Genomic DNA, 26974 nt, shown 5'->3' on the forward strand with positions numbered 1-26974 from the left:
AGAAAGAAAGAAAAAGAAGAAAAGAAAGAAGAAGAGACAAGAAAGGAAAAGAAAGGAAGAGAAAGAATCAAAGAAAGAAAGGAAAAGAAGAACGAAAGAACGAAAAGTAAAGAAAGGAAAGAAAGAAGGAAGAAAAGAAAGAAAAGAAAGAAAAGAAAGAGAAAGAAGACAAGAAAGAAAGAAGAAAGAACGCAAGAAGGAAAAGAAGAAAGAAAGAAAGAAAAGAAAGAAAGAAAGAAGAAAGAAGAAAGAAAGAAAGAAAGAAGAAAGAAAGAAAGAAGAAAGAAAGAAAGAAAGAAAGAAAGAAAGAAAGAAAGAAAGAAAGAAAGAAAGAAAGAAAGAAAGAAAGAAAGAAAGAAAGAAAGAAAGAAAGAAAGAAAGAAAGAAAGATAGATTAATTCAGGCTGACCCCAGCACACAAGAGCATGTTCAGTAACACAAAGAAATGCAGACACCTCAAGCCTAGTTGTCAGTGTCTCCCTCAGCACATTGTCTCTAAGGCATGGCTGATTTTGCAGGGCTGGCTGTAGAAAAGCTGTATGGAAAATGCAAACTCCTGTGTTCAGGGTTTGCAGCAGGAGTCAAGCAGAGCACTCCAAGAGAGGGTGAAGCATTTTTCTCAATCCAATGATATTATCTGGGGAGAAAAAGTGTGCCTCAGTTTTGATTTCAGAAAAGCAAGAAGGAGTAACCCTGGCAGGCTGCCTTAAAATTTGCTCCCTTCAGAATAAAACCCCAACAGCAATATCCTCTCACTTTTATTTATAGTCAGCAAGCGATACTGTTGTCAAACACACTGATTGAAATGTGCAGCACTTTCTCCTACCAGCACCGGGTGCTGAACACAGTAAGCCCTTCCAGGACACAGGCCAGCTTTCTCCAAGAGTCTGGCTTATGTGAGAAATACACAGGGATGGTCAAACATGAAATTCAAGACATTTTTTCTGCCTCACACAACAATAAAGTGTGGCAGAATGCATTTAGTAAAGCCACTGATACGTGTCAGGGCAGAAGACACTATTATCCACTCCTTTGCACTCAGATTGAGCCCTCTGAAAAATCAGCCCATTGACCAAATGTTTTTAAGGTAACAAAATAAATATAATCAGCCCCAAATGTTTTTCTTGTTCATCCTTTGCTTTATGATCCATGAGACTGCCCTTAATTTCCCTATTCCAACCATGAGATCTACAAAAATAGAAAAATAGAAATGAAAACTGAGCTCATCAGAAAAGACTACCCCCACCAAAGTCAAGTTGGCCCTGTGTGGGTTTGGAGCCCACCCAGGCAGAGCAGCTTGCAAGGCCCGTGCCTAAGATCACAATGTACTCTGCAATTACAGCACAATGCTGACAATAGCATTTTGTCAGTAAAATAAGAAATAGTTGTGAAGACGTGAGGAATATGTAGGGGGGATAACTAAATAAAAGAAGTAATTTTGTTCACTATTCTTTTGAGCAGTAGAGCAGGCTGACAGAAAGGTTATAGGATGGCACAGTATTTCCATCCACAGATGTCACAGGGACACTGCTGCACGTGATTTAAGATTAATCTCTTGAATCAAAATGTCACCATGTACACTAATGAGCAAAAACTCTCTGGCAGAGAATCCGTCCCTTGGGCTCCTGTTCCCAGGTAAGAAGCTTGTCTCCATACTATTGTAGAAACTCTCTCAGCTGAGTGCACTGAGGTTGGTGGTATAACTTGCCCCTGGTTCACAATTTTCCATTTCAGACTCGCTGTCTCTGTCTTGGTTTCGGTCTATTTACTCGGAGCCATTTCTTAACAATGTCTAATTTCCTCAAGGAATCCCTCTGAGTCCCCTCTCTTAGAAATGCTGCCATATCTTTTTTTTTAATCACTGAAAGGCACAAATATCCTTCCTGCGCCCTCTTACCACCAACCTGATTATATACATAGATTTCAGTTTCCATACATTTTCTACACAGTAGGAGTTCCCAAAATGCAGCCTCTGGGGATATAAAGTGTGGCCCCAACTGCAGCTCAGTGAGATGAAAACAAAGCCGATCAGGTACAGTTCTTACTGTTAATGAGCCTAACCAGCAGGCAGTTATTACTCAGTCTGGAAGACATAAGTGGTTGGAATCATAGCACATTCATTTTTTATTTATAGTGATGCACATTCAAATTAGAAGTGGCCCTCCAGCAGCTGGCATTTTGCCAGGGCCTGACCATCAGTGTGATAAAATTTGACTATCTCGAAGATATAGAATGCCTTTTGTTGCCTTTTTTTTATTAATGTCGACCTCCTCCTACTCACAATTCCCTTGACTATCAAAATCGAACAATGAGGTTTAACTAATTTAGGAATATTCTCCCTTACTGAAAATGAAAGAAAAGAGTATTTTTCTTTCTTACTTGGTGTTGAGGTACAAGTCAAACATGATCTGATCTTCTCGTAAATAAGCAAAGACTCAAGCCTTCTGGCAAATAAAAGAGTTGAAATGAACACTTGGACGAGAACCACAAAGAAATGGGTTCTTGGAGACAATGAACATTATTAGCCTGTTAATCTATTAATGGCAACTGTAAATACCTCACTCAAAATCACAGTGACTCTGAAACATTTAACTGGAGAGGCTCTGTGAGCCTGCCCAGAACAATGTGATACGAGGAAACCGTAGTAATTCACCTCACCTTGCTAGCCATCGGTTTGCAATCTAACCCCTCCCCTGAGTTTAAGTTACAAACCTCAGTAACTGTGTGGCAGACTTGACAGCAATTAACATTACTCAGCTGCCAGCTGGGTTTTAAAACCTCCCTTCCAAGCGATCTTGTTACGTAGGTTTTAAAAACAGCCTGACAGGGTGCTACTCTGCCCCAAGGAGCTGGGTCCTTCCTCTCTCAACAGGGTGAGATTCTGCCACCGATTACAGGGGGAGCTGATAAATCATTGGCAGAGTAAGGGTAAATGCACCGAGCTGCTGTTTGCAGCACAAGGCTTGGGGTTTTTATACTAATCTCATTGAGGGGGCTTCACAGAAAGCGCTATCAATAAATTATTAGTTTAATTCTTTAGTCCTGCGTAGTCCCACTCATCGGCTGTAAAGAGCACAGCACACTGCAAGACCTCCTTGGCCCTCGCATCTCAGCGTTCAGACTTTACAAGTCAGGAAGAACTTTGTAAGTCATTTAAAGCCGAAAAATCAAAGTTTTGGTGGAAATCAACTAGCTGGAGTCACACTCCCGTCAGATTTCAAGCCAGCCCAGCGCGCCTGCGGCTCAGCCCGTGTCCGGGGCTGCCTGCCGAGCAGCGGAGCGCTCCGAGCGCGTCCCGCCGCGGGCTGACGGCACCGGCCCCGCGCAGCTCCCACCTGGGCCGGGCCGGGCCCGCCCCGCCTCCGCCGCGCGCCGGGCCCGCCCCTCCCCGCCCATTGGCTGGCGGGCGGGGGCGGGGCGGGGCGCGCCGGGGGCGGGGCTCTGTCAGCTGTTCGCGGCGCGCCCGCCGGCGCCGGCCGCAGTTTGGCGGTGCGGAGGCGGCGGCGGTGGCGGCTCCTCCCGGGACGCCCCGTCCCCGAGGGACGCCCGTCCCGGTTATCGGTGAGTGCCCGGGAGCACCTTCGCCACTGGGGGCTGGCCGCTCTGAGCCAGGTCGCCGGTGAGAGCGGTGCCGAGGCCGGGCGCGATCGTGACAGGGAACGGGGTTCTCTTCGGGGCAGCCCCGGCCCGGCCGGTCCTGCCCGGAGTCCCGCGCCTGCTGGGGAGCGGGAAGAAGGAGGGAGGGTGCGGGCGAGAAATGAGCTCGGTGGGCACTGAGAAAGGAGCTGATTCGCTGATGTAGGCGATGGCTGATTCCACAGCCAGCTCTGTCCCTCCCGGGCCGCCCCGCCGAGCCCGCGAGTTTCGTCCCACGGTGCTGCCCGGAGGAGCCGCGTTAAAGCTCTTGGCCGGGGGCACATCTGCGGGGCTAGAGCCCGGGCGGGGAAGAGTTAAAGGCGGCCAGCGGTGGCGGAGCGGGGCCGGCCAGCTTTGTTTTGGACCGCTGGCACGCACGTGTGCGCTGAGCCCTCCCTCCGCTCCCGGCCCGCCGCCTGTCAGCGCGGGAGTGCGGCTGCCCCGGCCCGCGGCTGTCGCCGCTGCCTTGTGAAAGGAAGCGTGGGTAGGACACGGCACCGGAGACGCGGGGGCTGCCCGGGCAGAGACCCGTAGCCCGAGCTGTCCGCTGTCTGTGGCTCCCAGCGTGAGCTGCCTTTGGAGGTAGAAGGAGTTCCAGTGAGTTGCAGGACGAGATATCCTTCGCGCTTCCTCGACATTCTCTGAAGAGCTCTACAAAAGGGTCGGACCGCATTGCAGGAGGTCGAGTTAAACTTCTAGCTCTTTAAACCCTCTTTTGTTAGGGGTTTGCTCTGTGCCTTTGCTGCACTTTCCTTGAGAAATGCCTGTGTCCCAGTGAGGCTGACAGATGAGATCTGGCAAACTTTTCTGCAAAGGCAAAATACATTCCCGCCTGCCTCTCTGTCAGGTGACTGTGATCCAGCAGAAGAGCTGGCAAGGAGATCATCCATGCCTTCCTCTTGGGGCCCATAACTCCTTTCAGTGTGCTACTTTAAGCCATGGATGAGAATGTTATGAGTGCTCTGCCACTGTTGTCATCCAGCAGAGCTGCATCTAGCTGTGGGGCTGGTACCTGTTCTGCTCTGCAGAAACTTCTTTGCGAGTTGTGACTCAGTTGAGTGAACTGCTGAGATGCAGCAACTTAAATAGCCATAGTGCCCCCCAAGCCAGAGCCCTGCAGAAACAGCTCTTGCCCTGCTTGGTCCTGTTGTCTCTAGCATGCTGGTGTCCTGAGTGCTGCTCACCTGGGGGGAGATGGGAGCACCAAGGGCAGTGCTAAACACATCCTTATAAAATTATTATTAATGTCTCCTTCAGGCCTGAAATTCCTCTTGCTAGTCTTCCATTCTGTTAAATGCTTCGCAAACCAGAGCAAAGGAAGAGACATGAAGAGTTGAATTTCACTGCCTTGTTTGGAACTGGGTGGAAATCCTGGAGATGGATCTCTTAGGAGTCTGTCTTCCAATTGGGTTAGATGCACAGGTAACAGTAAAGGGACTTGTGGCATTTTTGGTAATACTGCTTCTAATTGCTTTATGTTTTCAAAGAGCTCTGAAATAGTGATTTAGGGTTTATGAGGGTTTCCCCCCCTACCATCTTTGTTCAGCTTTGTGCTGCAACAGAGCTCAGGAATGTTTACTGTGGCAACTAGAGAAATCCTGCTTTAAAAGCTGACACCAGCCATGTTTTTCTTCAGTAGTAGGATGAACCATTGCACTAACAGTGCATGTAGGCATGAGGGTAAGAAGGATAAGGAAGTGATTACGTTGCCAAGTTTGGGACATATCTTAGGTTGAGCTGAGGGAAGAAATGAGAAGTTGAAAGGAAAGTTGGCCCTCATAGGGAGAAGTAATGGAGAGCTTCACAGAAGTGGCTTTGATAGCCCAAAGTTTTGCAACCACTGGTGCTTCTTAAAAATCTGTCCTTGCAGCATTGTGATTACAAGAGCTTTTCTTCATCAATAAGCAATAGGTGGGAAAAAGTGAATGGGATATACCATAAAGTTCAAATATGGCAGGGCAAAGCAAAGCAGACCCCAAAGAAGCTGACTGGTCATGGGGCTTTTAGAAGAACTTGGGTTGCTTTTTAAAATGTCTTTTCTGTTTCTGTGTGCTGAGGTTGGGGCTTGGCTCTCTACTTGTGATCAGGTGTGGAGTTGGAGCTGTGAGTGGACTTATACATGTGTGAAGTTTGTGTCTCTGGCCCAGCACTTGAGGACTTTCTGCAAAGCCTTGACCTTCACCACAGGTCACTCATGTCTCCTGTCCATGCAGATGGGCAGCACTGGGAAGTGGGGAAGAGGGAAGGTGTGGTAAAATCAGTTGTGTTTTATTGTTGGAACAGAAGATATTCTGTCCTGAACAACATTCTTGTTGTGTCTTAGCTGTTTCCTCAAATGTCCCTTTATTGCAGGAGCAATGGATCGCCCCAGCTACCTGGAAGAGGACTATTCTAGCCTGGATGGGCTGGACGATGACGTGTTTCACTCTGATGACTTTGGACTTGCAGGTCAGCCTGGTGAGATGACTGCAACTGGCTTTTTCACACAGAACCAGTCCTACAGCTGCCTTCTGGGGAGGTTTCAACTATTCCCCCTCACACACTGCTGTGGTCCCGGTATCAGGCATCCTGAGCAGCAGGACAAGGCAACTCAAACACTCAGCCCATCCTCTTCCAGTCAGGATGTTATGTTGCCTTGTGGAGTCACTGAAGAGCCACGGAGACTCTTCTATGGTAAGAGCACTCCAGTGTCACTAGCTTTGCAGCAAAGAAACTGTCCCTTTAGCACTTCCCCAACCAAGCAAGGTCTCTTTCATTAGGGCGTTTTATTAAAGGACTGAAATTTCTTTGCTTTAGTCCTACTCCCTCAAGAAAGACAACTTGTATTTTCTTACCCTTGCTTGTCCACTGCAGGAACCAGACACTTGCTCATTGCTTCTGCTGTCTTTGATATTCCCTTTCTCTCTTTTTGGCTTTATTCTATCACATTTGATTTTGCTGCTAGATGTTTAAATGTTCACCGTACTTCATGTCCTACACTTTGCCTACATTTTTTAACTACCAGTGGTCTGTCTCATCCATATAGGAAGTGGAAACTCCTAGAAGTTTTCAGTGGAGAGGAGAAGATGCAAAAAGTTACAGCTTTTAGGCTCTTCGCTGGAGTTAAACTTGCTGAATAAGTAGCATGTCCATCCAGTATTTTACTAGTAACTGATGGATCACCACCTAGCTTTGTGTACCCAATTCAGCTATAATTCAAATCACTAAATGACAGTAAACTGAGAAAAGACTGACAGAAAAAATACTGCTACCTTTAAGGGGAGACAACTTGAGTGAGATATCATGTAAAACTGCAAAACTCTCATTAAAAAAAACCCAAACCACAGCACTTGGCTGAACTGTAAACAAGCAAAGGAAATAAATTTTAAGATCCTGCCACTCATTTGACTATGGGACTGCTTAATCAATATAAGTTCATTTGAAAGCTGGACAAATCTTTTACTGCACTGTGTTAGAGTACACAGTCATTGTTTGGCCTTCAGGGACTAGACTTTGAAAGTAAAAAATTTAGGATTTTGTGCAGCTCTTTCCTCCATGAAGTGTACTGAGTAGAAAAGATAATCTTTGCACTGGAAGAGTGACTCTTCTGATCTGTTTTGTAGGGAGTGCTGGTTACCGTTTACATGTCCCTCCAGCTGGCTTTGCGTTGGATCCGCACCTCCAAGAGGAACCTCAGGAAGGCCAGCGGGAAGCACGTGCTGAGGTGCAGATTGCACGGAAGTTGCAGTGCATTGCTGACCAGTTCCATCGGCTCCACATACAGAGGGTAGGCTGCCTGGAGGGGAAGGGGGCTTCACCTGGCCAAGAGTGTTACCCTGGAGGCTGGCTGCAGGCCTCAGCTGAGTGAGCTGTTGTTTCATACAGCACACTGCCAGCAGTGATAAAATGACAGGAGTACCCTGATGGATCTTGCTTATGCTGGATTGCTCGCTCTTCCTAAAAGTTGGCATGTGGAGGGAAAGAATGTGAGGAATTGTCTTTACTTCCTGGGAAGGGAGATCTTCTGTGTTAGCTGCTGCTATTCCAGCTCTTCCAGTTCATATGCAGTGGGGTTTGAAGCTTTTCCCAGGAATCTTCCTCTTATTCTTTATACAGCTTTTACCCTTCTTCTCCATGCTCCTCACCAGCAGCAACTTCTCTTCTGTGGAACATGTAGCCATCAGTGGCTTATGTCAGCCCTGCATCTTGTAGATAACAAGCCTGGAGACACTCCTTGTTCTCTAACGGTATTTCTATGTAATGTTGCAATGAATATTTAGATCATACTAGACTTGCTAGCAGCTACTAGTCAGACAGTCCTAGCTAGCGTCTCAGACTTGTGACTAACTTCCTCACAACAAAAGACAGCTGTAAGATGCCATCAGGTCTGAAAACCACACTCCAGATTCTTTATTTTGTTTTCTTAAAAAAAAAAAAAACACCAACAAAAAACCAAACCCAAGAACCAAACACTGCTGTTCAAAGAAACAAACTAACCATTACCCTAAGAACCCTTGATTCTTTTTTCCTTGCTCTCCTTGCTGTCTGAGTAGAGATTAAATGGAAATCTCAGCCCATTGAGAGATGGCCAAAGGTGGCAGAGGCTTGGCAGTGGGCAGCAGTTTGCCTCTTCTATGCAAGCCCAACAAAGAGGCTTGTGTATCTGCTTGTATATGAAGAAATTTTACTGACCTCAGAAACGGGCAGAAAGTTTATCTTACTCCGAGTGTGTTTGTCCTTTGTTAACTCTGGGATCGTTTGCAGCCTTCTCAAAGGTAAGTGAGAATCTCTGTCCTAGTCAGTGTGTGTGGTTTGTTTGTGGCTGGGCAAGGGCTTTGTCGTCTCTGTGTCACCTGAGAGATGAGGAAATTCTGGGACTCCTCATCTCCTAATAGGTGGAGGATTAAAGAAGGAAAAGGAAGATTAGCCTGTAGAAATGTAGATGGGGCTATGAATGTCATTTAGCACACTGCAGGAATAAAGAGCTACCACGAGATTTTTAACGTGTTGTTTGTGGTTGAATGGGGTTTTCCCCGGTGGCGCCTTTTCGCCAGAGTTAGCTGCAGGCCCCGCTCTCTCGCCAGGCTGTCTCACAGGAAAGGGAAGGTTTAACCAGCTTGGCAGAGGAGCCCTGCACTGAACTGGTGGAACTGGTTGTAACTTGACCTCTTTCATCTCGGGGGAGTGTCCCTATCTGATGCCCGTGCCTTGGAAACGCGTCCAGGAGCGCCCACCCGCCCCGGCCCCACTAGGGCAGGCGGGGCCGGGCTCCCGCTGCCCGGCCGGCGGCCAGCCCGGCGTGTGGAGCCGTAGTAAACAAAGGCGTCCGGCTGGGCTGGGCTGGGCTGTGCTCTGCTGGGCCGGGCTCTGCTATGCTGGGCGGCGCGGCCCGGCCCCCGGGGCCCGCCAGAGGAGGGGCTCCGCGCTCTTTGTTTGAACTGGAACAGCAACAAGTTGTAAAGGGGACGGGAGCGGGGGCCTGCAGCCATCTACATTTGAAAACAAAACGGGGAAAAAAATACCAAAACCCAAACCAACTCAAAAACGTAACCCCAGGACAGAGTAGTTCAGCCAGTGGTTATCCACAGCCTGACCCTGGGATAGGCCTTGGCATTTGGATCTGCTAAGGGCATTTTACTTGTTTGTCAGGGAAACCGAGTATTGAGCCACAGATTGGTGTCCAAAGCACTGTTCCCTGTGGAGTGTTTTGTTGTCGTGCCCCATCCCTTCCCTCGCAGTCCTGCAGGAGGATTTCCTTTGGCTTTTGGCATGCATCCCCCGCGGAGAGCCCCCTGTGCCCTGTGTGCAGTGGCTGTGCCCAGCCCTTGCTGAAGAAGCAGGCGCTGTGCCCCGGTGACTCGTGAGCAGCTCTCAGTGTGCTGTGGTTTGGAAGGGGCAGTCTCTGAGGCATGGAAAACTGGGCTGTCGTTTATCTTGCTGTGAAACTAATCCCTGATTTGGAAACCCCATGCCAGCTTGTCTCAAACATTTGGTCAAAACCAACTTTCCAGAGTGGTGTCTTGAATCAGATTTAGAATACCACAAAGTTAGTCACACCAGTGTGGTCTTGTGAAGTCCTGAGAGAGAGCAAGCTTGGTTTTCAACAAGCTGTGCCTGTTTTCAGAGCCTACAAAACATTTATCTGTGAACCTGTGAAAAGAAAATGTGTGTGCCCTTTCAGTTAGGAAAGGCTTTTAGCATTGTAATGATGCATCCAGCTAGTTCGAGACCTGCCTTCTCATGGCTCTTGAGTTCGGTGGGACTCTGCAGCAGTTCAGGTATGGCCCCGATTCTGCTGCTGCAGCAGCAGCAAGGCTGTGTTGACACAAAGGCTGCTGGTTAATGTACATCCCTGGCTGAGAGAGAAACTGAATAGGCAATTGCTGCTGAGGCTGACATCACCGAGTTGTCATTGGACTCTGCTGCATGTATGGTCTAACCCCATCCTACACTTGGAACCCTGGAGAGTCACTGTTATCTCTTCTCTGGGCTTCTGGAGCTAAATGGTATTTATTCTGTGGTTCTTGGCTATACAAAAGATTTTTGGGTATGCATCTAGTAAGAATAAGAAAATTGGCTGCACCTATGCTTGCTTTTGGCATGAACATCACTTTCAGAGTTTCATTTCCTATTAATATGTTAAACAGAAAACAGTAATTTAAAACCTGACTGTTTCATCCTTAGAACAGTGCTAGAGTAATAACACAACATTCCCTAGAACTCCATGTCTTTCATCTCCTTAAGATGCTGAATTTCTTGTAAAAAGACTTGAGCAATGCTCTGAGTTCCTAAGTAGCAGAGCCTGCTACAAGTTGATCTAGACTGCAAGGGCTCTGCAGAATGACATGTGAGACCCATCTATGTTTTTTTGAGTTCTTTACTGTCTCTTACTTGACTGAGGCTATGTAACTTCTGGCAAACTTCCCTGTTTTATTTTTTTTTGCCCTGCCCCTGGAAAACAGAGACAGAGACAAGCCATGCTTTCTGCAAGAGAAGCCAGTACCTGCCACCTCCTCCTTGGTTTGAGGCAAGTGTGCCTTTGCTTTGGAATCTGTGAACAGCTGCTCTAGCTCAGCCTGTGGCTGAGCTTCAAGAGCATGCTCTGAGGTTATGGAGAACAGAGCTGAGCTTAGGGGATCTGCTGGCTGGCTGGGATGTGCTTCCCACACCCCACACATCCAGGCTGTGGCAACAAGTGCTTGAGCTCTGCCTCAGGTCCTGAGCGCACTTGGGTTTCCTTGCCTTGAGGAGGGGCTTTGCCCTGTGCTGAATGGAGAGTGTATTTCATGACATGAGGGGTTGTTAGATGGGATGTGAGTACACAACCAGGGATGGTGGCAGCAGCAAAGCTGCCCCAGAGGAGCACGGGGTTATACAGAGGTGGGGTGGATGACACTGTGTATTCAGTGTCACACCCCTTCAGTTTGATGGGCTCCAGTGAGATACTGGAACGCCATAGCTTTTTCCAAATAAAATAACTTTTCTTGAGCAGGCTGCAGCTTTGAGGAGACTGCTTTTATACTATTTCTTCTTCATGGAGATAAGATCAGTTCACAGGGGATAAAATTGTCTCTTTAAGAGCCAAGGAGTGGTAGCCTTGAACAGTTCTGGGCTCAAGTCCAAGCAGAGCCACTGACTTGCTGTATGACCTCAGACAAGTCTCTTGACCTCCTTGTGCTTCAGTCAACCCATCTGGAAAGCTCAGTTTAAAAAAAGCTGAGCCTCAATGAGAACCAGATGCTGAATCAGAGCTGAGCTTTCTTGAGTAAATAAGTGCATTACAAACAACAACAAAGTCCCTTTCCAACACATCAGGAATCCTGCAGTTAATTTAGATATGCTGACCATGCTCAAAAAGCCTCTGTGGATCTAGCTATAGAAAACTGTTTCTCTAAATTCCCCAGTTGGTTCAACAAGTGTTACCATCACTGCAACAGGGTTCAGCAGCCCATGGAACACAAATGCCTGCATCCACACTGGCTGTGAGCAGACAGCTAGACACGTACCTGTTTGCCTCAAGCTAATAACACTGCAAATGTCCAGGAGGAAATGTTATTTTCCTTTGAAAGTGAAACATGTTATGTTTTGCATATTTTTTCCTCTCTGTCTCTCATGAGAGTTATCAAGGCCTCCTGTGAGACACTTCTACTTATGCAACAGGGAGCCTGCATTGCTTGTCGGAAGCTTATCAGCATGAAAGAATGGGTGCACAGTACTACACTGCATCATTTATCCCAAACTCCATCAGGCTTTGTTCATTATTAAGGACATTCAGGGCATTTTTAACAGTTGCCTTTTATACACTGGAATTGTTTGCAGGAATATGTTCTTTATGATGATGGTTTAATTTAGGAAAAGTGTTCAGAAAGGCTTCCTAATAATGCAATGCAGAGACTCAGACTGTCCTGCAGCTAATCCTGTAGCACCAGCAGCTCCATACTTCACTTGTACTTACAGTCTCTTTGAGACCTGTGTTTTTGTTCATTTGTTTCCTGAGTAGGTCAGTGCATTTCAGGATCCTCCCTGCTGCTGGTCCTTGCTCCTGCTGTGCACAGCAGTGGGTCACCTCTTCAGCTCTGCTTTCTGTGTTTTGCCCACTGGTGCAGGACTCAATTCTCCAGCTGAGGATGCACAAGCATGGTGAGGGAGAGAACTCCTGAAGTGAGTGAGCCCAGTTTAACGGGCAGGGGCTAGGGTGGGTGTGAGTTTGGGAAGACTGAGATGTAAATAAAGTTCTTTCAGGGCTATGGAACCAGAATCCTAGGCTTGAGGAAAGGAGGGGGCCATTCTTATTGTCAGTGGAGTCAGAAATTTGATATGAGGAAGTGGAGACAGATTTTTTTGTTTAATGTTATTAGATTTTTTTTTTTTTTCATTTTGACAAATGACAATGAAGGAAGAGGTGAGTTTGGAAGTGTATCTTCCCCATACATACAAATGACACAACAACCTGCTGCCCTTTGCCTAGCACCTGTTCTGAAATCCTACTGCCTGTGGAGCTGATTGACATGTAGATTAACAGAAACTTGCTGGACCATTTCACATCTAATCTGAAATGGTGTTATTTGGTATGTTAAGAAAAGAAACCGGGAACAAGAACATAATTATGCCAATGTATAAATTAATGTTTCTACCATATCTTGAATATTATGTGAAGTTCTGGTTTTCTTCATCCAAAAATGATGCAGCAGAACTGGAAAAGGTTCAGAGAAGGGTAAGATGGACGATAGAACTTCCATATGAAAAAATGGGCTAGGGCTGCTAAACCTAAAAAAAGATACAAACCAAGAGGGAAGCAATATTAAACAGAAATCAAAAGTGACATGAAGGAGATGAATAGACTAATTTCTCCCAGTACAAGAACTAGGCAAAACTAGTGGAAGACAGCTCAAAGTAAAATGAGGTCATTTTTCATGCAACAGGTGAAAGCCGTGGAGCTCCTTGTCAAGCCATATTGTGCATCCCAGTGCTTTATCTGGGTTCAAGGGGAATTGAGACAAGTTTATGGCCATTGAAGCAGACATTAAATAAACAGAAACCAGAGATGACTCAGGAAGTCCTAGGCTCAAACCAGTTAGATGTTGAGAGTACTAGTGGAAGCTGTTGCATGTACTTGCCCTTAGCTTTTCCTCAGGCTGCTGCTGGAGGCTGGGCTATACAATCCCTTGATGCAAGTCACATACAATCATTTCATATCAGTTCACTAAAAACCACAAAACTTCTACATCATCCTAACCTAGCCTCCTCTATGCTTTCAGCTAACAAAAGATTTAAATATATTAGATGTATGTTCCTGCTTAAAATAGGGGATAATGTTTAAAAGTAAAACTTCCTGCCTAGCTTGGGGAGAGAAAGTGGGCAGAGGATAAGGGATTGGGTGGCAGGAGAGCCGTGCAAGCTCTATGCAACTGTGTGCCATGAATCCCACTGGACACAGGACTGTCTTGAAGCAGTGGGGCCACAACCTCTAAAGACCAGGACTGCCCACAATAAAGACCACAAAATAGTTCTTTGAGACAGTACAGGTGAACTGTTCTGGAGTATTTCTATGATCAGTATTTAGTGCTGCTGTCTGTCCTGCACAACCCCTTTGGTCTCCACAGGTTCTTCTGGATTTCCTCAGCTCTCACAGCACTGTGAAAGTGGTAACATGCTTTCTGCTTGTAGCAGTGTGACAGCTGAGAAATTATTTTTCAATTAAGAAATAATTGTGGTTATACCCCACTTATTTTTTATTGTGGGAGAGTAGAAAATGCAGGTTATAACTTGACTGAGATCGTGCAAGATTTGCTGATAGCAACCTAGTTGTTCTGCCTCCAGTCCTCCACCTAGGCTGGTTGATGTTATTAAGATAGAGCCATCTCTGAGGGGGATGATGAGATGTTTGGACCGATTACTTATGGTGAGGAGTGCCCATGTTTGTACTTTACTCAATTAAATTTTATGGTGGAAAGGAAAGCAAGTGCCCAAATGCAGTTCTCCTTTGTTTCAAGCCACTGAGGAGGAATGTCCTGCCAGCCTTTTCTAGTCTCCGTTTGGATGTTGTTTTTTTGTTTGTTTGTTTGTTTCTCCTCAGTAGCTGCCTCGCCAATTGCAAAGGAATCTTTCCAAGGACCGGACCGCGGCAATAAAAACAGCGATCCCAAAACAAGCAGTGCGGCAACTCGTGTTAACCCCGGTTAGGTTTCCGTGCTGGGAGGCAGTGGCGGTGGCCGGCGCGCCGCAGGGCCCGTGGCCCGGCCGGCGGGCGAGGAGCAGCGGGCGCTGCGTGCGAGGGCCCGGCCGGGCCGTGTTTGCTCGGCGGCTGTGTTTATATCGCCGGCTAAATTTAGCCTGTGACTCATCGGCGCTGCTGACAGAGTTTGCGCTGCCCGCAGGCTCCAGCCCTGCACCTGCCCTCCCGCCGCCTCCCCGCGCCCACCCCTTCCCCTCCGCGCCAGGATATTTTTCCTGTAAGAACTTTTAAAAGTGTTATTTTAAGCAAACCCCGAGGCAGACTTTAATCACTAGGGGGGGTCTCCGCAACACTGAGCGGTTTTGGGAGCGCCTCCCTTCTGCGGGTGTAGGAATGGATGCCAAACACAGGTCAGGGGGTCCCGCGGCCCGTGCCCCATCACAATCAGGTCCAGTCAATAAACCCTTAAAAGGGTCAAAAACTCCTGCAGGTGCCGGCCGTGGCTGGGCGGCGTGGGGTGTTCTCCCCTGGGCATCTCTCCCAGCACCTTCACGCACGCCCACCCAGAGCGGGGGGGGACCGTGCCGCACCCCGTGCCGCAGGTGCAGAGTGGGGTCAGGCGCTGTTCTGTGGAAATGCGGGCTCTTTATTTGCCGCATTTGTGGCAAATAAGGCAGCGTGCCCCTCGGGATGGGGAAGGAGGGGAAGGCCGGGGCCCTGGGAACGCGGTGGCCGGTGGTTGCCCTTCCCAGGTTGCCGTCAGCTGGCTGTTGCCATGGCGGCTGTCTGCTTCCCCTTCCTGCCCGCGCTGCAGAGGAAGGCGCGATGGCTGCGTGTTTGTTTTTGAGCTGAGAAAGCTGAGAGAGGCTCACCTGCGCCGCAGCGGCTGCGGGGCGCCTGTTCGCTGCTCACAGCCAGCGCCTCAGCCCGTGCCCTGCGCCCGTGCCGTGTGCCGGCTTGGGCTGGGCAGCCATGCACGGGTTCTGGGGTCCCCTGCATCCCCCCGGCTCTGCCCTCTACGGTCTGCCCTCTCTCTATAAACACACGTGCTGCTTATCTTGTTGCAAAGCCTGATGGAGGCTCATGAGAAAGGCAGCAGTACTTGAGATGACGCCTCCTTTTACTACAAGTTTAGTCCTGTGTAAGAGTCGTGGCAAGACAGGATGGAGCTTCCCGGGGAAGGTCTCTCATCTTCTTTATTGTGTCACCATGAGAAACCATGTGGCTGAGCTCCTCTTTCGTTTTTTTCCTCTGTTACTGCCTCCTTTTTTTCTCTGCTGGCTGTACACATGCATTATACTTTGACCATTAGGAATCACAGCTGGAAAGATTTGTATTTGACTTCCAATGGCCTGCATTTCTCTCTCCAGTAGGGGACACCTTCTGTAACCTCTGTTGCCTTGGGGACTGCGACTTTCTAGTCTTTCTAAGCTAAAGCATATTTTGTGGTAGCACAATATGCCTCCAGCCACCTGGCAGCCAAAACAGCCTTCAGCGATGAGTCAGCAACTGCTCCCGGTGTGCAAGTATTTTTGTATTCAGTGAATAAATACAATCCCGGCAACTTGTTGCTAATACTTGTATTAGTCATTAAAGGAAGAAGAATGTTTTTATGTACACATATGCCATTATTCTCCTTTTGCTCTCACAGCACCATTTAGGGCCATATTAATCCTTCTGGTTAAGATGGGATCAGAATTTCACCTTTAATTGTCTGGAAGCTATGAAACAAAGTCAGAAGCTGCCCATGAGATCAAGAGGGTAAACAGAGTGTACCAGACAGACCCATCATGTGTGTATGACAAGCATATTTACTTTTTTAAATAGGGATGTTAATGGCATGTGTATATCAAGTGTAAAAATGAGTCTTATTAATCTGTTAAATATTTATGCTCGTGGATTCAAGGAGCTGTGTCAAAGGGACAGCATTTTCTTTGAACTACATCACCTGTCCTGATCTTTTCTTTGATCACTCTACGCAAGGGTTTGGTAGAAGTACAAAAGGTTTTGATGTGTGGGATACTATTTGCCAGATGTGTGTCTGTATGTTTACAGTGGGAAACATGTATTAGGAATTAATTACGGGGAAGGAATAAGTGTCGGGTCAGTCATGTTCCTCTTTCATTTGCTTCCAGTAAAAGTCTTGCATTTTTTTTTTGTGTTTGTTTACAAGTAGTCTGGCTTTTGGTTCAGCACAGTTCATGGAAGAGGCTTCACTAATGTACTGTTGCTGCAGAGGACACTTTTCCTGTAAAATGGCCTTTCCTTGTGACTCATTGAAGCATTCATGCTAACGTTTCAGACAGACAGTCTCTTAAGGATATCCCCTTTAAAAAGCAGCAGCTGCAATAGGAAATGGTTTTATGTGTTTCCAGCTTTGTGTTGACTTTCTGTATCCACAAGTCTACTCTTCTTTAATTACAGATAGTATACAGGGCAAAAGGGGCTTCTTTCCTTCTTGGGAAAGAAGCCTCAAAAGGGTTATTTTGTTGTTCCCACTTGGAGGTGGCAAGGCATTCATCCCTGGTATTTTTATGCAGTAGTGACTCTGAGGATTGATTTGATAAAGGGCAAATCAGCCTGCTGAAGCTCAGGGAAATTAAATTATACACCGGTGTCGCAATAGTTATGAATCTTAGCAAAATGTCTCAAAACATATCACATTTAAAAAAAATACATGCCAGATTCATGGAGTGACTCTTCTGGGTTTTCTGTCCATCCTGACAGCTAAATTATATCACACCTAAACCCCCTCAATCTTGAAATATTTAAGAATTTCGGCCTTGGCTGAAGCATATCTGAGGAAAAAGACATATAAACTCGTGAAAAGGGCATTTTTTAGTTCTTTCCATAAATTGTTTACTGCAAATAATACCTGCCATTCCATTTTCTGGCTCTTGTCCCATGCTGAATTAGTATCACAGAAAGCAGATCAGCCTAGAAGTGGAGCTCTAGCTCTAAACCCCATTAGCTAGGCTTGCTGCTGAAGCAGGTAGTCCCAGCTTGCTCCTCTTCACAGGTCATCATCTTTCTGTTGTCCTGGCACAAGCATCAGTCTGACTACACAATGCCATGGATCAGACTGTTTGCTGTTAAACAGCAAGGGCATCTTCATTATCAGATTAGTTCTGGCCTTGATCATTGTGATGCTCTAGTTCTCTTTCCAGCACTGCTGTGGTGAGAGGACAGTGTGAGTGGGCTGCTCCAGTACGTGGGCCAGTGAAAGTGTGTGTGGGACCAAACCACCATGGAAGAAAATGCTGGCTGAATACAGACCTAGGGAAATACAAACAAGCCCTAGGTCTAGGAATAAAACCTGGAAAGCTGCCCTCGACATAGTGCTGTATTTTTTTACTTCAAAACAAAAGGGTGTCAACATTATTTAAAAAGTTATTTGAGTTGTTATGCTTCTTATAAGGAGGGGGAACCAAGGGTAAAATATTTCCTATTCTGCTCTTGCATGGAAATCTCCTTGAGTGTATTAGGCAAATATGGGAAACAATTTTAATTGGAAAAGGACAAAAATGCTGTACCAAAAAGTGACGTCAAGAGGCAGTGAAATAAACATAATAGAATATAAACTAAAATACATATTAGATTTTTTATCAATAATTGTCTAATCATATCCCACTGATTCTGTTGCTGTAAACTATAATAAGGTACAGTTCTAAAAACTCTTATTTACCAAATAAAACCAAAACTCAACACCTCCCTCAAAAAGTTCCCACCTTGGAAAAAAAAAAAAAAAGCAGCATATGAGCTCAGTCCTTCCACTATTTTTTTTCAGAACATGGCCTCCTTTGCCTATCACTGGAAAGAGCAGGTAACCCTTTTCTCCTGAGGTGAGGTATCAAACTTGAGGAGCCAGAATAATTAGAAACTGTTATCATATGAGAAGCACAAACCAGCCTCCTACATGCAGGAGGACATTAATATGGGGGTTCTTACATATATCCTCCCAACAGTGTGAAATAGTAAAACTGTACATGCCAGATCAGCACTCCTCTTGTGTGCCCTCAAATTAACCCACTTTATAAAATTCCATGAGAGTTTCCATTAGAGAGGGTCATCCAAGCTGAGATGTATTTCAAGCTTAGGATTTCTGTATCAATTTTTAAACAATTTTTTACCCTCTTGGCTGCCAATACAATAAAATAATCAAACAAAGCAGATTGCCTTCAGAGCATCTGCAGTATGTTTGTCCACTGTACTCTCCTAGCATAGTTCCTTGCATGTGGAAACTGCAGAAGACAACTTTGTTCTTGTATGCCACTTCTTTGACATCTTACCCAAAGATCTCTGTTTAAGGAATCTGCAACCTGTAATAGCTTGATAGAAACATGGCATCTAGATGTCATGGGGATGCTGTGGTTCCCTGTGCATGTTTGAGTAGTTTTAGGAGTGTGGCTGTATGGAGGAGGGTGAGAAGAATCTCTAGAGTTTGATGAGGAAGGGCAAACCTGGTCAAACTGAGATGCGAGTAACAAAACAAAAACCATCTTGCTTTTTGAGACCAGATTAATGTTATTTAATCCAGCCCTGTGAAGGTTTATGAAAGATTGTTTTCACCTCTAAACCTATCCTGTGCAATCAGTAAGGCCTGAACCCAGGACTAGTTACTTTGAAATAAATTATAGCAGGCTCTAGAGCCAGTGCTTACAGGTTATGCTACAAACACAGTGCTCTTGAAATGTGTGGTGGGATCTGTGTGAACTCTTCCAAATCCATTTCTTCTTCTTGTTAAGTCTTAAGGCAAGAATAACGACCCACTCTGAAGATGCAAGATGAACTCAGGTTTCCTGGAAGCCTGTTTTGTGTGTACTTGTGATTCAAATGACACAGATCTACTCACACTGGAATGCAAACATGATTTAATGGCTATCTGGAAGGGCTTTGAAGAGCTGTCTATTGACACCTCTCCAATACACCAACACCAGTTGCAACTCTCCTATTTGTGATTATGTAAAAAATGCCTTGCAACTGTGTTGTTCTGCCCTGTTGAGCTAATCTGAGTTGAAACATCTTGTTCATATAATGTGCTTCAGTGCTCTTTTATGAACTCCTGTGTACTGAGGCAAAGTTGTGGGAAGCTGGTCTTCTGTTTCCTTGTCTGTTGGGGACTGGGGAGGGGGTAGGGGGCGGAGATTTGGGATGGTTTGTTTTGTTTTCCAGAAATGATCATGCCTGCTTAGCAAATATGGAATTCTGGATGAGAAAATGAAGACTGACTTCTAATAGAGAGTCGGTTATTGAGGTGAAATAGTATCCCAGACTGGGCAATGTAAAGAGAAACCCACCTGTTTGTATGAGATGCCATTAAAGTGCAGGAAGGTGGGGGTATAATCGGAGCCAGTTTTGCAGGGGTGATTACATATAACAAAAGGAGGAACAGCGTCCCTGTCCCAAAGCTGTATTATGTAGTCTGGTGTCCCCCTGAAATTCAACTCCCATGTTTCTTCCTTGACAATGGGACCTGAAATAACCTCTTGGTTTTGGTTTTTTGTGTGTTTTCAAGTATGTTCTTGCTTAAGGTTTAATTGGCTCCAGTCAGTAGGAAAGGGCTCCAAGGCTGATTATTTATGGCTTACTGTCAAAAGTGGCTATAAAAAGGGCAGTATTATCTTGGAGATGCTGGGAAGGAAAATGTGGTGGGGGGAGGGTGGGGGAGTGTGTGTGTGCACGAATGTGTTTTCTTGTACTAGATGAAATCAGAGTTTTGCTGTCTCAGCAGTGTGGTTTAAATTGAAGATTAACCCTTTGACCTTCACGGTGTCAAATCACTTACAGATGGATCACCAGTTATATTTTTTTCTTTTTTTTTACTTTCGGGGTGAAGGGGGGCTTTTTTTTAAAAAAAAAAAAAAAAAAAAAAGGTTGTTTGTTCATGCAGCTGGGGCTTTTGAAAGGCTCAGAAGCCAATCTGATTAAAAACAGCACTTGGCTAAACTCTGCGAAATCCTACAAGCAAAAAAAAAAGTTTAATCCTCTTGTGCACAATGCATAAAGGATCTGCTCTTTTCTTTTTGTAATGTTAGAGCTACAATTATTTCTGGAGAACTTATCATTTCCCTCTCTCCCCTCATCCCTTGCTGCACCCCCTTGTTATGCTGATGAGATTAAAGTGTCTGCTCTTGAAAAGTGTAACTGAGTTGTTATTGGAAAAGAGAAGCGGTATGTTGCAATTTTAGAAATATAAATAACTTTGCTTTAACTGTTCTTCTCTACAGCATCAGCAGAACAGAAATCAAGTGTGGTGGCAGCTTTTTCTCTTCCTACACAACTTGGCCTTAAACACGGAGGTGAACAGGAACCACACTGGGCAGAGGTGAGCTTCGCCCGCCTGTTTCAGGCCACATCCAGTCTGCAGGGAGCACTGAACAAACACTGGCTCGGGGGCGAGACATTGCACACCGCCGGCCGGATGTGGGGACTCTGACTTTCTGATCCTCGTCTTCAAGTCTGGGTGTTTTTACGGACTCTTCTTTGCTGCTGCCTGCCTCGAGAGGCAGGGAGCTCTTGTCCAACACTGTTGAAGGAAAGCCAGAATGTGGGTGTGTTTGGTAAAGCTTGCTGCTGGTTCCCTGCACCGGTGACCTCTGTGCAAGGGAGGCAGGTATTAGACTGATGGCTTCCTCTGCCCTGTGTAGTAGTGGATGGTAGAGTGCAGGAGTGTCATTTTGGCTGCTAGTTAAAAATGATGCCTGGGATTGATGACTAAACATACTTTGGCTGTCTTCCAGAGCAGAGATGCTCAATTCCTCCACATTTTTAGTAATGAAAAACATTCAAGTAGCTTGGATTCATACTTGTTTTATTCATTGGTTACTGTTTATTTCATTGCACCTTGTGTGAGAGAATATCACAAAAAAAATCTGACCTCTTCAGCCATTCCATTGGGCACCACTTGCACCACTCTCACAAGAAGTTATTTTTGTCATTGTCATCAATTTAAAAAAAAATTCAATAGAACAATCTGAAAAAGAAACTTTATTGGGATTGCTAGTGGCTGTTAGCTTCTGCCACTGCCTGTTTTCAGTGCAGTGTTCTCATTGTGCAGAGCCAGCAGGAAGCCAAAACCCATGGAATATGGCACAAGTGTCATTCTTCTACAATGCTAATGTAATGTTTTTAATAGTTTTATGATTGATGTTTATTTTATTTTGGCTTTCTTTTCTCTTACTATAATGTGGTTGGGTCAGGAAGGCTTAGATCCCAGGCGTCCAATAATTTTGCTTCAGGATTTGACAGGGAAATTAATTGGCATCTAGTCTGATATGTACACTGTACAAGCAGTCTGTCCATTACTCTAGTGTATAGTGTTTGGAGGCTGCTGTGAGCATATACTGACTAGCAGCAGTGATGTTATTTCACGGGAGATCTTCTATCAGTTCCCAGTTTGTATGCACTCAGAGGTTTGTCCGTAGGGCTGACACTATTGGACCAGCACAGGGAAAATACCCTATCAAGAGGAAGTAGCCTTAAATATTGATGGCTACTTCTCTGTAGCCTTAAATATACTTAGTTCATAGACCCAGTGACAACTAGGGTAAAACATGAATGGAGAAGCAATACAGACTTTATTATTTTTTCCAAAAATTTCCATATTGCCACTGCACCTTGTTGTAGGTCTCAAATGATACAACCAGCATAAGGAAGAGCTGTCCAGAGAATTGCTCTTTGGTTGTGTTAGAAACGTCAGCTGCAGGTGTTGAGAAATTCTTCTGCTCTTGATCCACTCTGAAAAATACGCTTTACTGTACAGAAGAGTAGTTTACTTGCACATATGCTTTCCTTCTCCACCCCTCTTTGCATATTTGTCTCTAATTCCTGCTTTCTCTGGTATTTGTGTAATCTCATCATTGCACTGTGATGTCTGGTAACAGTTTGCTGAACTGAGTTAAATTTGGGCCTTCTTGCTTTCTCCCAGTCCCATTCTCTTTGATTTTCATCCCGCTCTGTTGTGGCAAAATGTACTTTAGCTCTCTGGAAGAGGTTCCCAAGCCTGTTTCACCCTCATATATTCACAGTCACTCACTTGAAACATAAGGAGAGGGTTTATGTGAGAAAAGCATTTTTTTCTCCTTTTCTGTTATTTTTCTAGCTAGAGCTAGAGTAATATGTTCGTCCATGATGGTTAATAATTCATATAAATGAATCTCAAGTAATATTTTTGGGGGTGGGTTTTATGGAGAGGGGAGGGTGGGAGGTTTTTTTTAGGAGGGGGAATAGTTTCTGGTTTTGTGTTGTTTCTTTAAGCATGTGCACTACAGAGTTACCCAGAGTGATCTAAGTGATAGCTGTTGCTGACTCTGCTGCAGCAGGATGGAAGCCACTCTCTGCCCATGCTGCCAGAGACCAGGCTTTCCATACTTCACTTTGCACAGTCTGCTTGATGTAAACGCTGGTCAAAGAGGACTTACATGGTGGGGAAAGCCTGAGGTGTAGTGCAAGCACAGACAGAACTGGGGACCCCAAGATGCTGAATGTTAAGAAGAATACTCTTAAATAAGAAGCTCTTTAAGAGGCAGAAATGGAAGTGCAGAGGCTCAGTAAGCAATGCAGCAGTGATGCCTCCCTGTGTGGCATGGCCTTGGATATGATGCTGGCATTTCCCTCTGCTTGCCAGGAGCCTTTGATCAGGAACAGTCAATGCTACATCATAACAGTCCTGCAAACTAAAATTCAGCAACTCCTTCTGACATTTAAAAACCATTGTGAGCTTTCCTCTTTCCCTCTGCCTTGGTTTGATGGCCAAACAGGCCAGAAAGGCCTGTATTATTATTTCCAGCATAAGCTGGAAAGATAAGTCTGGTACTGCCACTTTCTAGTGTTAAGACCCAACCAATTTATCTAGGATGAGACTCTTAACATGGAGAAGCAACTACCTGAAATGGTTCCTCAGTCAGGCTGCTGGCCTCAATAAAGTCATTTGGCTCAGGGAAAGACACATCTTTGCCAGTCCATATTTCCCACTGCAACAACAGACTTATCAAAATTGGTCATGCCAGGGTCTCAAAACCTCCTTGAACAACAATGCTTCATTGGAGACATAGAGCTAATGCTAGACAAAGGCCGACTTCCTGCAATATGCATGTTGGTTACTGGTGCCAGAGATTTACAACCACTGATAATATATTTTAATTATATTCATATCTGCGTATCTCAGAGAAAGGAAATATGCTCTGTCAGCCCAAAAGTCTTACTTTTCTTCACGTAGATTTGGAGGGGCAGGCTGGTTATTCGCTTAGGGGAAAGCAAATACTTCATACTTAAAGTCTCACCTACTTGGGGAAATAGTGGGAAGGTTTCACACATTTATCAACAAACACATGGATGCACAGCACTCATCTGTGTGTGTTACCCATTCTGTGTTTGTAAGGCCCCTTGAACCCCTGCTGGGGAGATCCTGCCCACGGAGTAGCTACTGCAGTGTGGCCAGAGACATATGGTGATTATTTGGAGAAATGGTTCCAAAGAACATGGTTTAAATCCTGTTGCTGAAGGATTATGCTCAGGTTTTTAGTTATGAGTTTGTTCTGGTATAAAGAATGGGACACTGTTTCTCCCTGTGCTGTAAAACTAGAGTCTAACAGTTTAGAAAGAAGAGTTGGATCTTTCTCCTAAAACCCTGTTTTTAATGAGCAGTTCTTAAGAAAAATTTGAGGCTGCCAGCAGCCTTTAAATATCTTACTTGCCTTCCCCAGATCTCCAAAACAGCTTCAGAACGTTTCTGAAAGCTTCGCTCCTTCCTTAAGGGATGGAGATCTTCCTATCACTTCTCAGCTTCATACTCTTTTGAATATCTTGTAACCTGCCCATCCTAGGATCCAGAAGGCCTGGTGCTAGTAGGAAATAGTTAGCTTTACTTTTGTTTCCTGCAATTCTTGAAAGCTGAGCCAGTAATCACAAAGTGACTGCCCAGGGATAGCTGCAAACTGCTGCAAATATGATACAAAAAAGGCAGGGGAGAGGATGAAATTGCATGGAAAGGGCTGCTGCTGGATCTGTGTAGGGCTGCAGCCTTCTCTCAAGGTGCTGATGATTCCCTGGTAGCATTGAATTCCTGCATAACTGATCACATATTTCAGTTTAAATAGTGTGTTAATAAATATTTGTTGGCTGAACTCTTGTTTGAGGAGTCCTGAAAGAAACTTCCTTGTCAGCCTTTGTTTAGGAGCTGTGTATAGCAAGGAAATAGAGGTGAGGAGCCCAGTCTTTCTTAGCGTGGAAAGTATGATTGCAAAGACAACTTTCTTTCTGCTGGCTGTTTATTTTGTCCCCTCAAGCCTGGATTAAAGGTATAGGCAATGTGTGAAGTTACTACAGTCCTGGAGTTGCTCCATAGCAGTCACTGGAGCTGTACCCCAGGTGGAACTTCATTTGGTGTGGCACTTGGCACTCTTCTGGGAAATAGCAGATCCTGACCATTAGTAGAGTAGGAAGAAAGGTTGGTTTTTTGGTTTTTTGGTTTGTTTTTTTTTTTTTTTTAAGAAAAAGCAAAAATTACTTGAGGCAGTTATTACAATGTGACCCTATCAACTGTACAATGAATTCCACCCTTCCACTGCTGGTCCTGACCCATATCTCTGCTGAAGCTGTGGTAATGGTGAGACTGTGACATGCTGAATGGTGTGATATTGAGGGTATTTTTAAAGGGAAAAATAGGGAAAGCACTCAGCACATGTGCTAGTATCAAACAAGAATGCAGATTGGTGGAGGTCTTGCCTTGTTTTACCAGCAGTATTTACTGCGTGATAATAAATAAAAGAACCATGGAATGCTGGTTCATTTTAATGGGAGGTCTGTCCATGAACCAAGCACTGTTGAATATTAGCATAATTTGACAACAAAGTTTTGAATAATGTCCTTCAAAAAAGTCAGTCTTTCAAACTGGCATTTGTCATTGTTTGCAAAAATGCCTACCTGTTGCCTTTGATTGTTTTAGCAAGAAGAAATACCTCAAGGAATTGATAAAAGATCCTAGGACAATCTTTTACAGTTCCTAAAGACTTCAGTGGTCTCTGTTTCTTTGGTTTGCATGTGTTCACACAGGTGTTACACAGCTCAGCTCTTCTCCACCAGGAAAAGCAGAAAAGACCAAACACATCAAATGCACTGGAATGTAATTGTGTGTGTGTGTGTGTGTGTGTGTGAGAGAGAGAGAGAGAGAGAGAGAGAAAGTGTGTGTATGTGTGTGTCTGTGTGTTCTTGAACTGAATGCAGTCTGACATCCCCTACCCCTTCTTTCTTCCATGTGCCTCACCTTCCCCCTTAGCCACAGAAAGGAGGGTCTCTTCCTGCGAATCCCATGCTGGAAGTTGGTTTCTGGGAAGCGAAACCTAATGTCTGTGGGCTGTTTTTTAAAGCCATGTTTCAGTTCTGTCTTCAGACTTTTTGCTGCCTTTGGGGAACAGAGGGGTGGGAAGGGTTGATTGTTAAACTGTTTTTAAAATCTATTATGGAAATTTTGCATGTATAAAGTTATTCTTAAATCTAGAGGAGTCTCCCCAGTTTGTGGACATGGCTCCAGGAGAGCATCATCACAGATTCAGTTTTAGATGAGACTATCTTGAAAGGAGTATTTGATTACAAAAAGGGGAAGGACTGGTGTGATGGAAGGATGACGTTGTCAGTATGTCTTTAAATATATGTCAGAAGTTAGGCTTGTAAAAGGGAAATTTTAGAACAACTCACTGGATATGTATGTCTATTTCCTCTGGGTGCATTTGAAAATCCTGCCACTAAATTTGAGTTTGGGTATGTAGATGTTGGGATTTTTTGGTTAAAATAATCATGGCTCTCTTCTGTTCTCTTCCATGGTATATAGTACAGTCTCCCATGTTTCTAGGTGAAATTCACTGATGAGAATACTGTGAAATGTGGATTCACATTTTCTTTTCCTCCTTCCCCCCCTGCTTCCTGCATGACTTTCAGTGGGATATTAAAAAAAACAACAACAACAACAAAGTTGTTCAGAGTTGTTCAGAGTCCTTCATCTGGGAAAAAAAAAAAAAAAAAGGGTAAGATGAGCTAGAATTTGCAGTGTACTTAATAAACTTCCTCTCAGTGGAGGGTTTCCCCATGACTTCTGATTTTCACCCGAATATGATACTGTCCTGCTGCAGAAGTAAACCCGATGCTCTCCTGTGAGATTTCTGTCTGGATTAGTCCTGAAGTGCACACACCTCCTTTGCCATGGACTGAGACCCAGTGAGAATGTAGCATTTTGTTTATCCTGGTTGTGTGCCTCCAGGACTCCTGCCTGTACAAATGGTGACTGGGCAGAGCTCCTTTTTTGTATCTGTGCAGTATATTTGCTTTGTGCTTTCTTCTTTGGTGCTTTTTAATACTTTAATACTTGGATTTTTTTTTCCTAATAACTGGTACAATTTTTAATAAAATTGTTAAATTTGTCTGTGTTTCGTGTTTTATTTTTTAAGGGATAAAGGGCATTTACACAGCTGACCTATTCTGGAGTTACCTAAATCAGTGATACAATTTATTCAACTTTGAAAAATACCTGGTAGGTCATTTTATATGCACCCTAATACCAGGCCCTGCAGCAAGGACAAGATCTCCTTTTGAGATTGGACTACTTTCCTTGGGCATAATTTGATTTATAAAATAGTCTTTCAAGGAAATATATTTCTGTGCTTGGACAGAGAGCTGCTGCTGCTTGGAACT

General features: G+C 45.0%; 1 protein-coding gene across 5 annotated transcripts; it reads left to right on the top strand.

Moving 5' to 3' along the window:
* The first annotated feature begins 3449 nt into the window (after positions 1-3449).
* On the top strand, positions 3450-26703 carry BMF (Bcl2 modifying factor). Of its 5 annotated transcripts, none has more exons than XM_079309691.1 (5): positions 3450-3561; positions 4894-5058; positions 5989-6309; positions 7239-7402; positions 20518-26703. In XM_079309691.1, the coding sequence occupies exons 3-5, from the start codon at positions 5994-5996 to the stop codon at positions 20617-20619; spliced, it is 582 nt and encodes a 193-aa protein (XP_079165817.1). In that variant the 5' UTR covers positions 3450-3561; positions 4894-5058; positions 5989-5993; the 3' UTR covers positions 20620-26703. The 5 variants fall into 5 exon arrangements, with proteins under 5 accessions (XP_079165817.1, XP_079165819.1, XP_079165818.1 ...); XM_079309693.1 differs by having other exon boundaries at positions 5989-6084; XM_079309692.1 differs by having other exon boundaries at positions 6085-6309.
* The last annotated feature ends 271 nt before the right edge of the window (positions 26704-26974 follow it).

Source organism: Erithacus rubecula, assembly GCF_903797595.1.
Source record: "Erithacus rubecula genome assembly, chromosome: 6".
Taxonomy (NCBI): domain Eukaryota; kingdom Metazoa; phylum Chordata; class Aves; order Passeriformes; family Muscicapidae; genus Erithacus; species Erithacus rubecula.

Coding starts and splice junctions, on each gene's coding strand:
- BMF (XM_079309691.1), top strand. CDS start 5,994: ATGGATCGCCCCAGCTACCTGGAAGAGGACTATTCTAGCCTGGATGGG. Junction 6,310..7,238: donor GCCACGGAGACTCTTCTATG/GTAAGAGCACTC, acceptor TCTGTTTTGTAG/GGAGTGCTGGTTACCGTTTA. Junction 7,403..20,517: donor ATCGGCTCCACATACAGAGG/GTAGGCTGCCTG, acceptor TCTTCTCTACAG/CATCAGCAGAACAGAAATCA.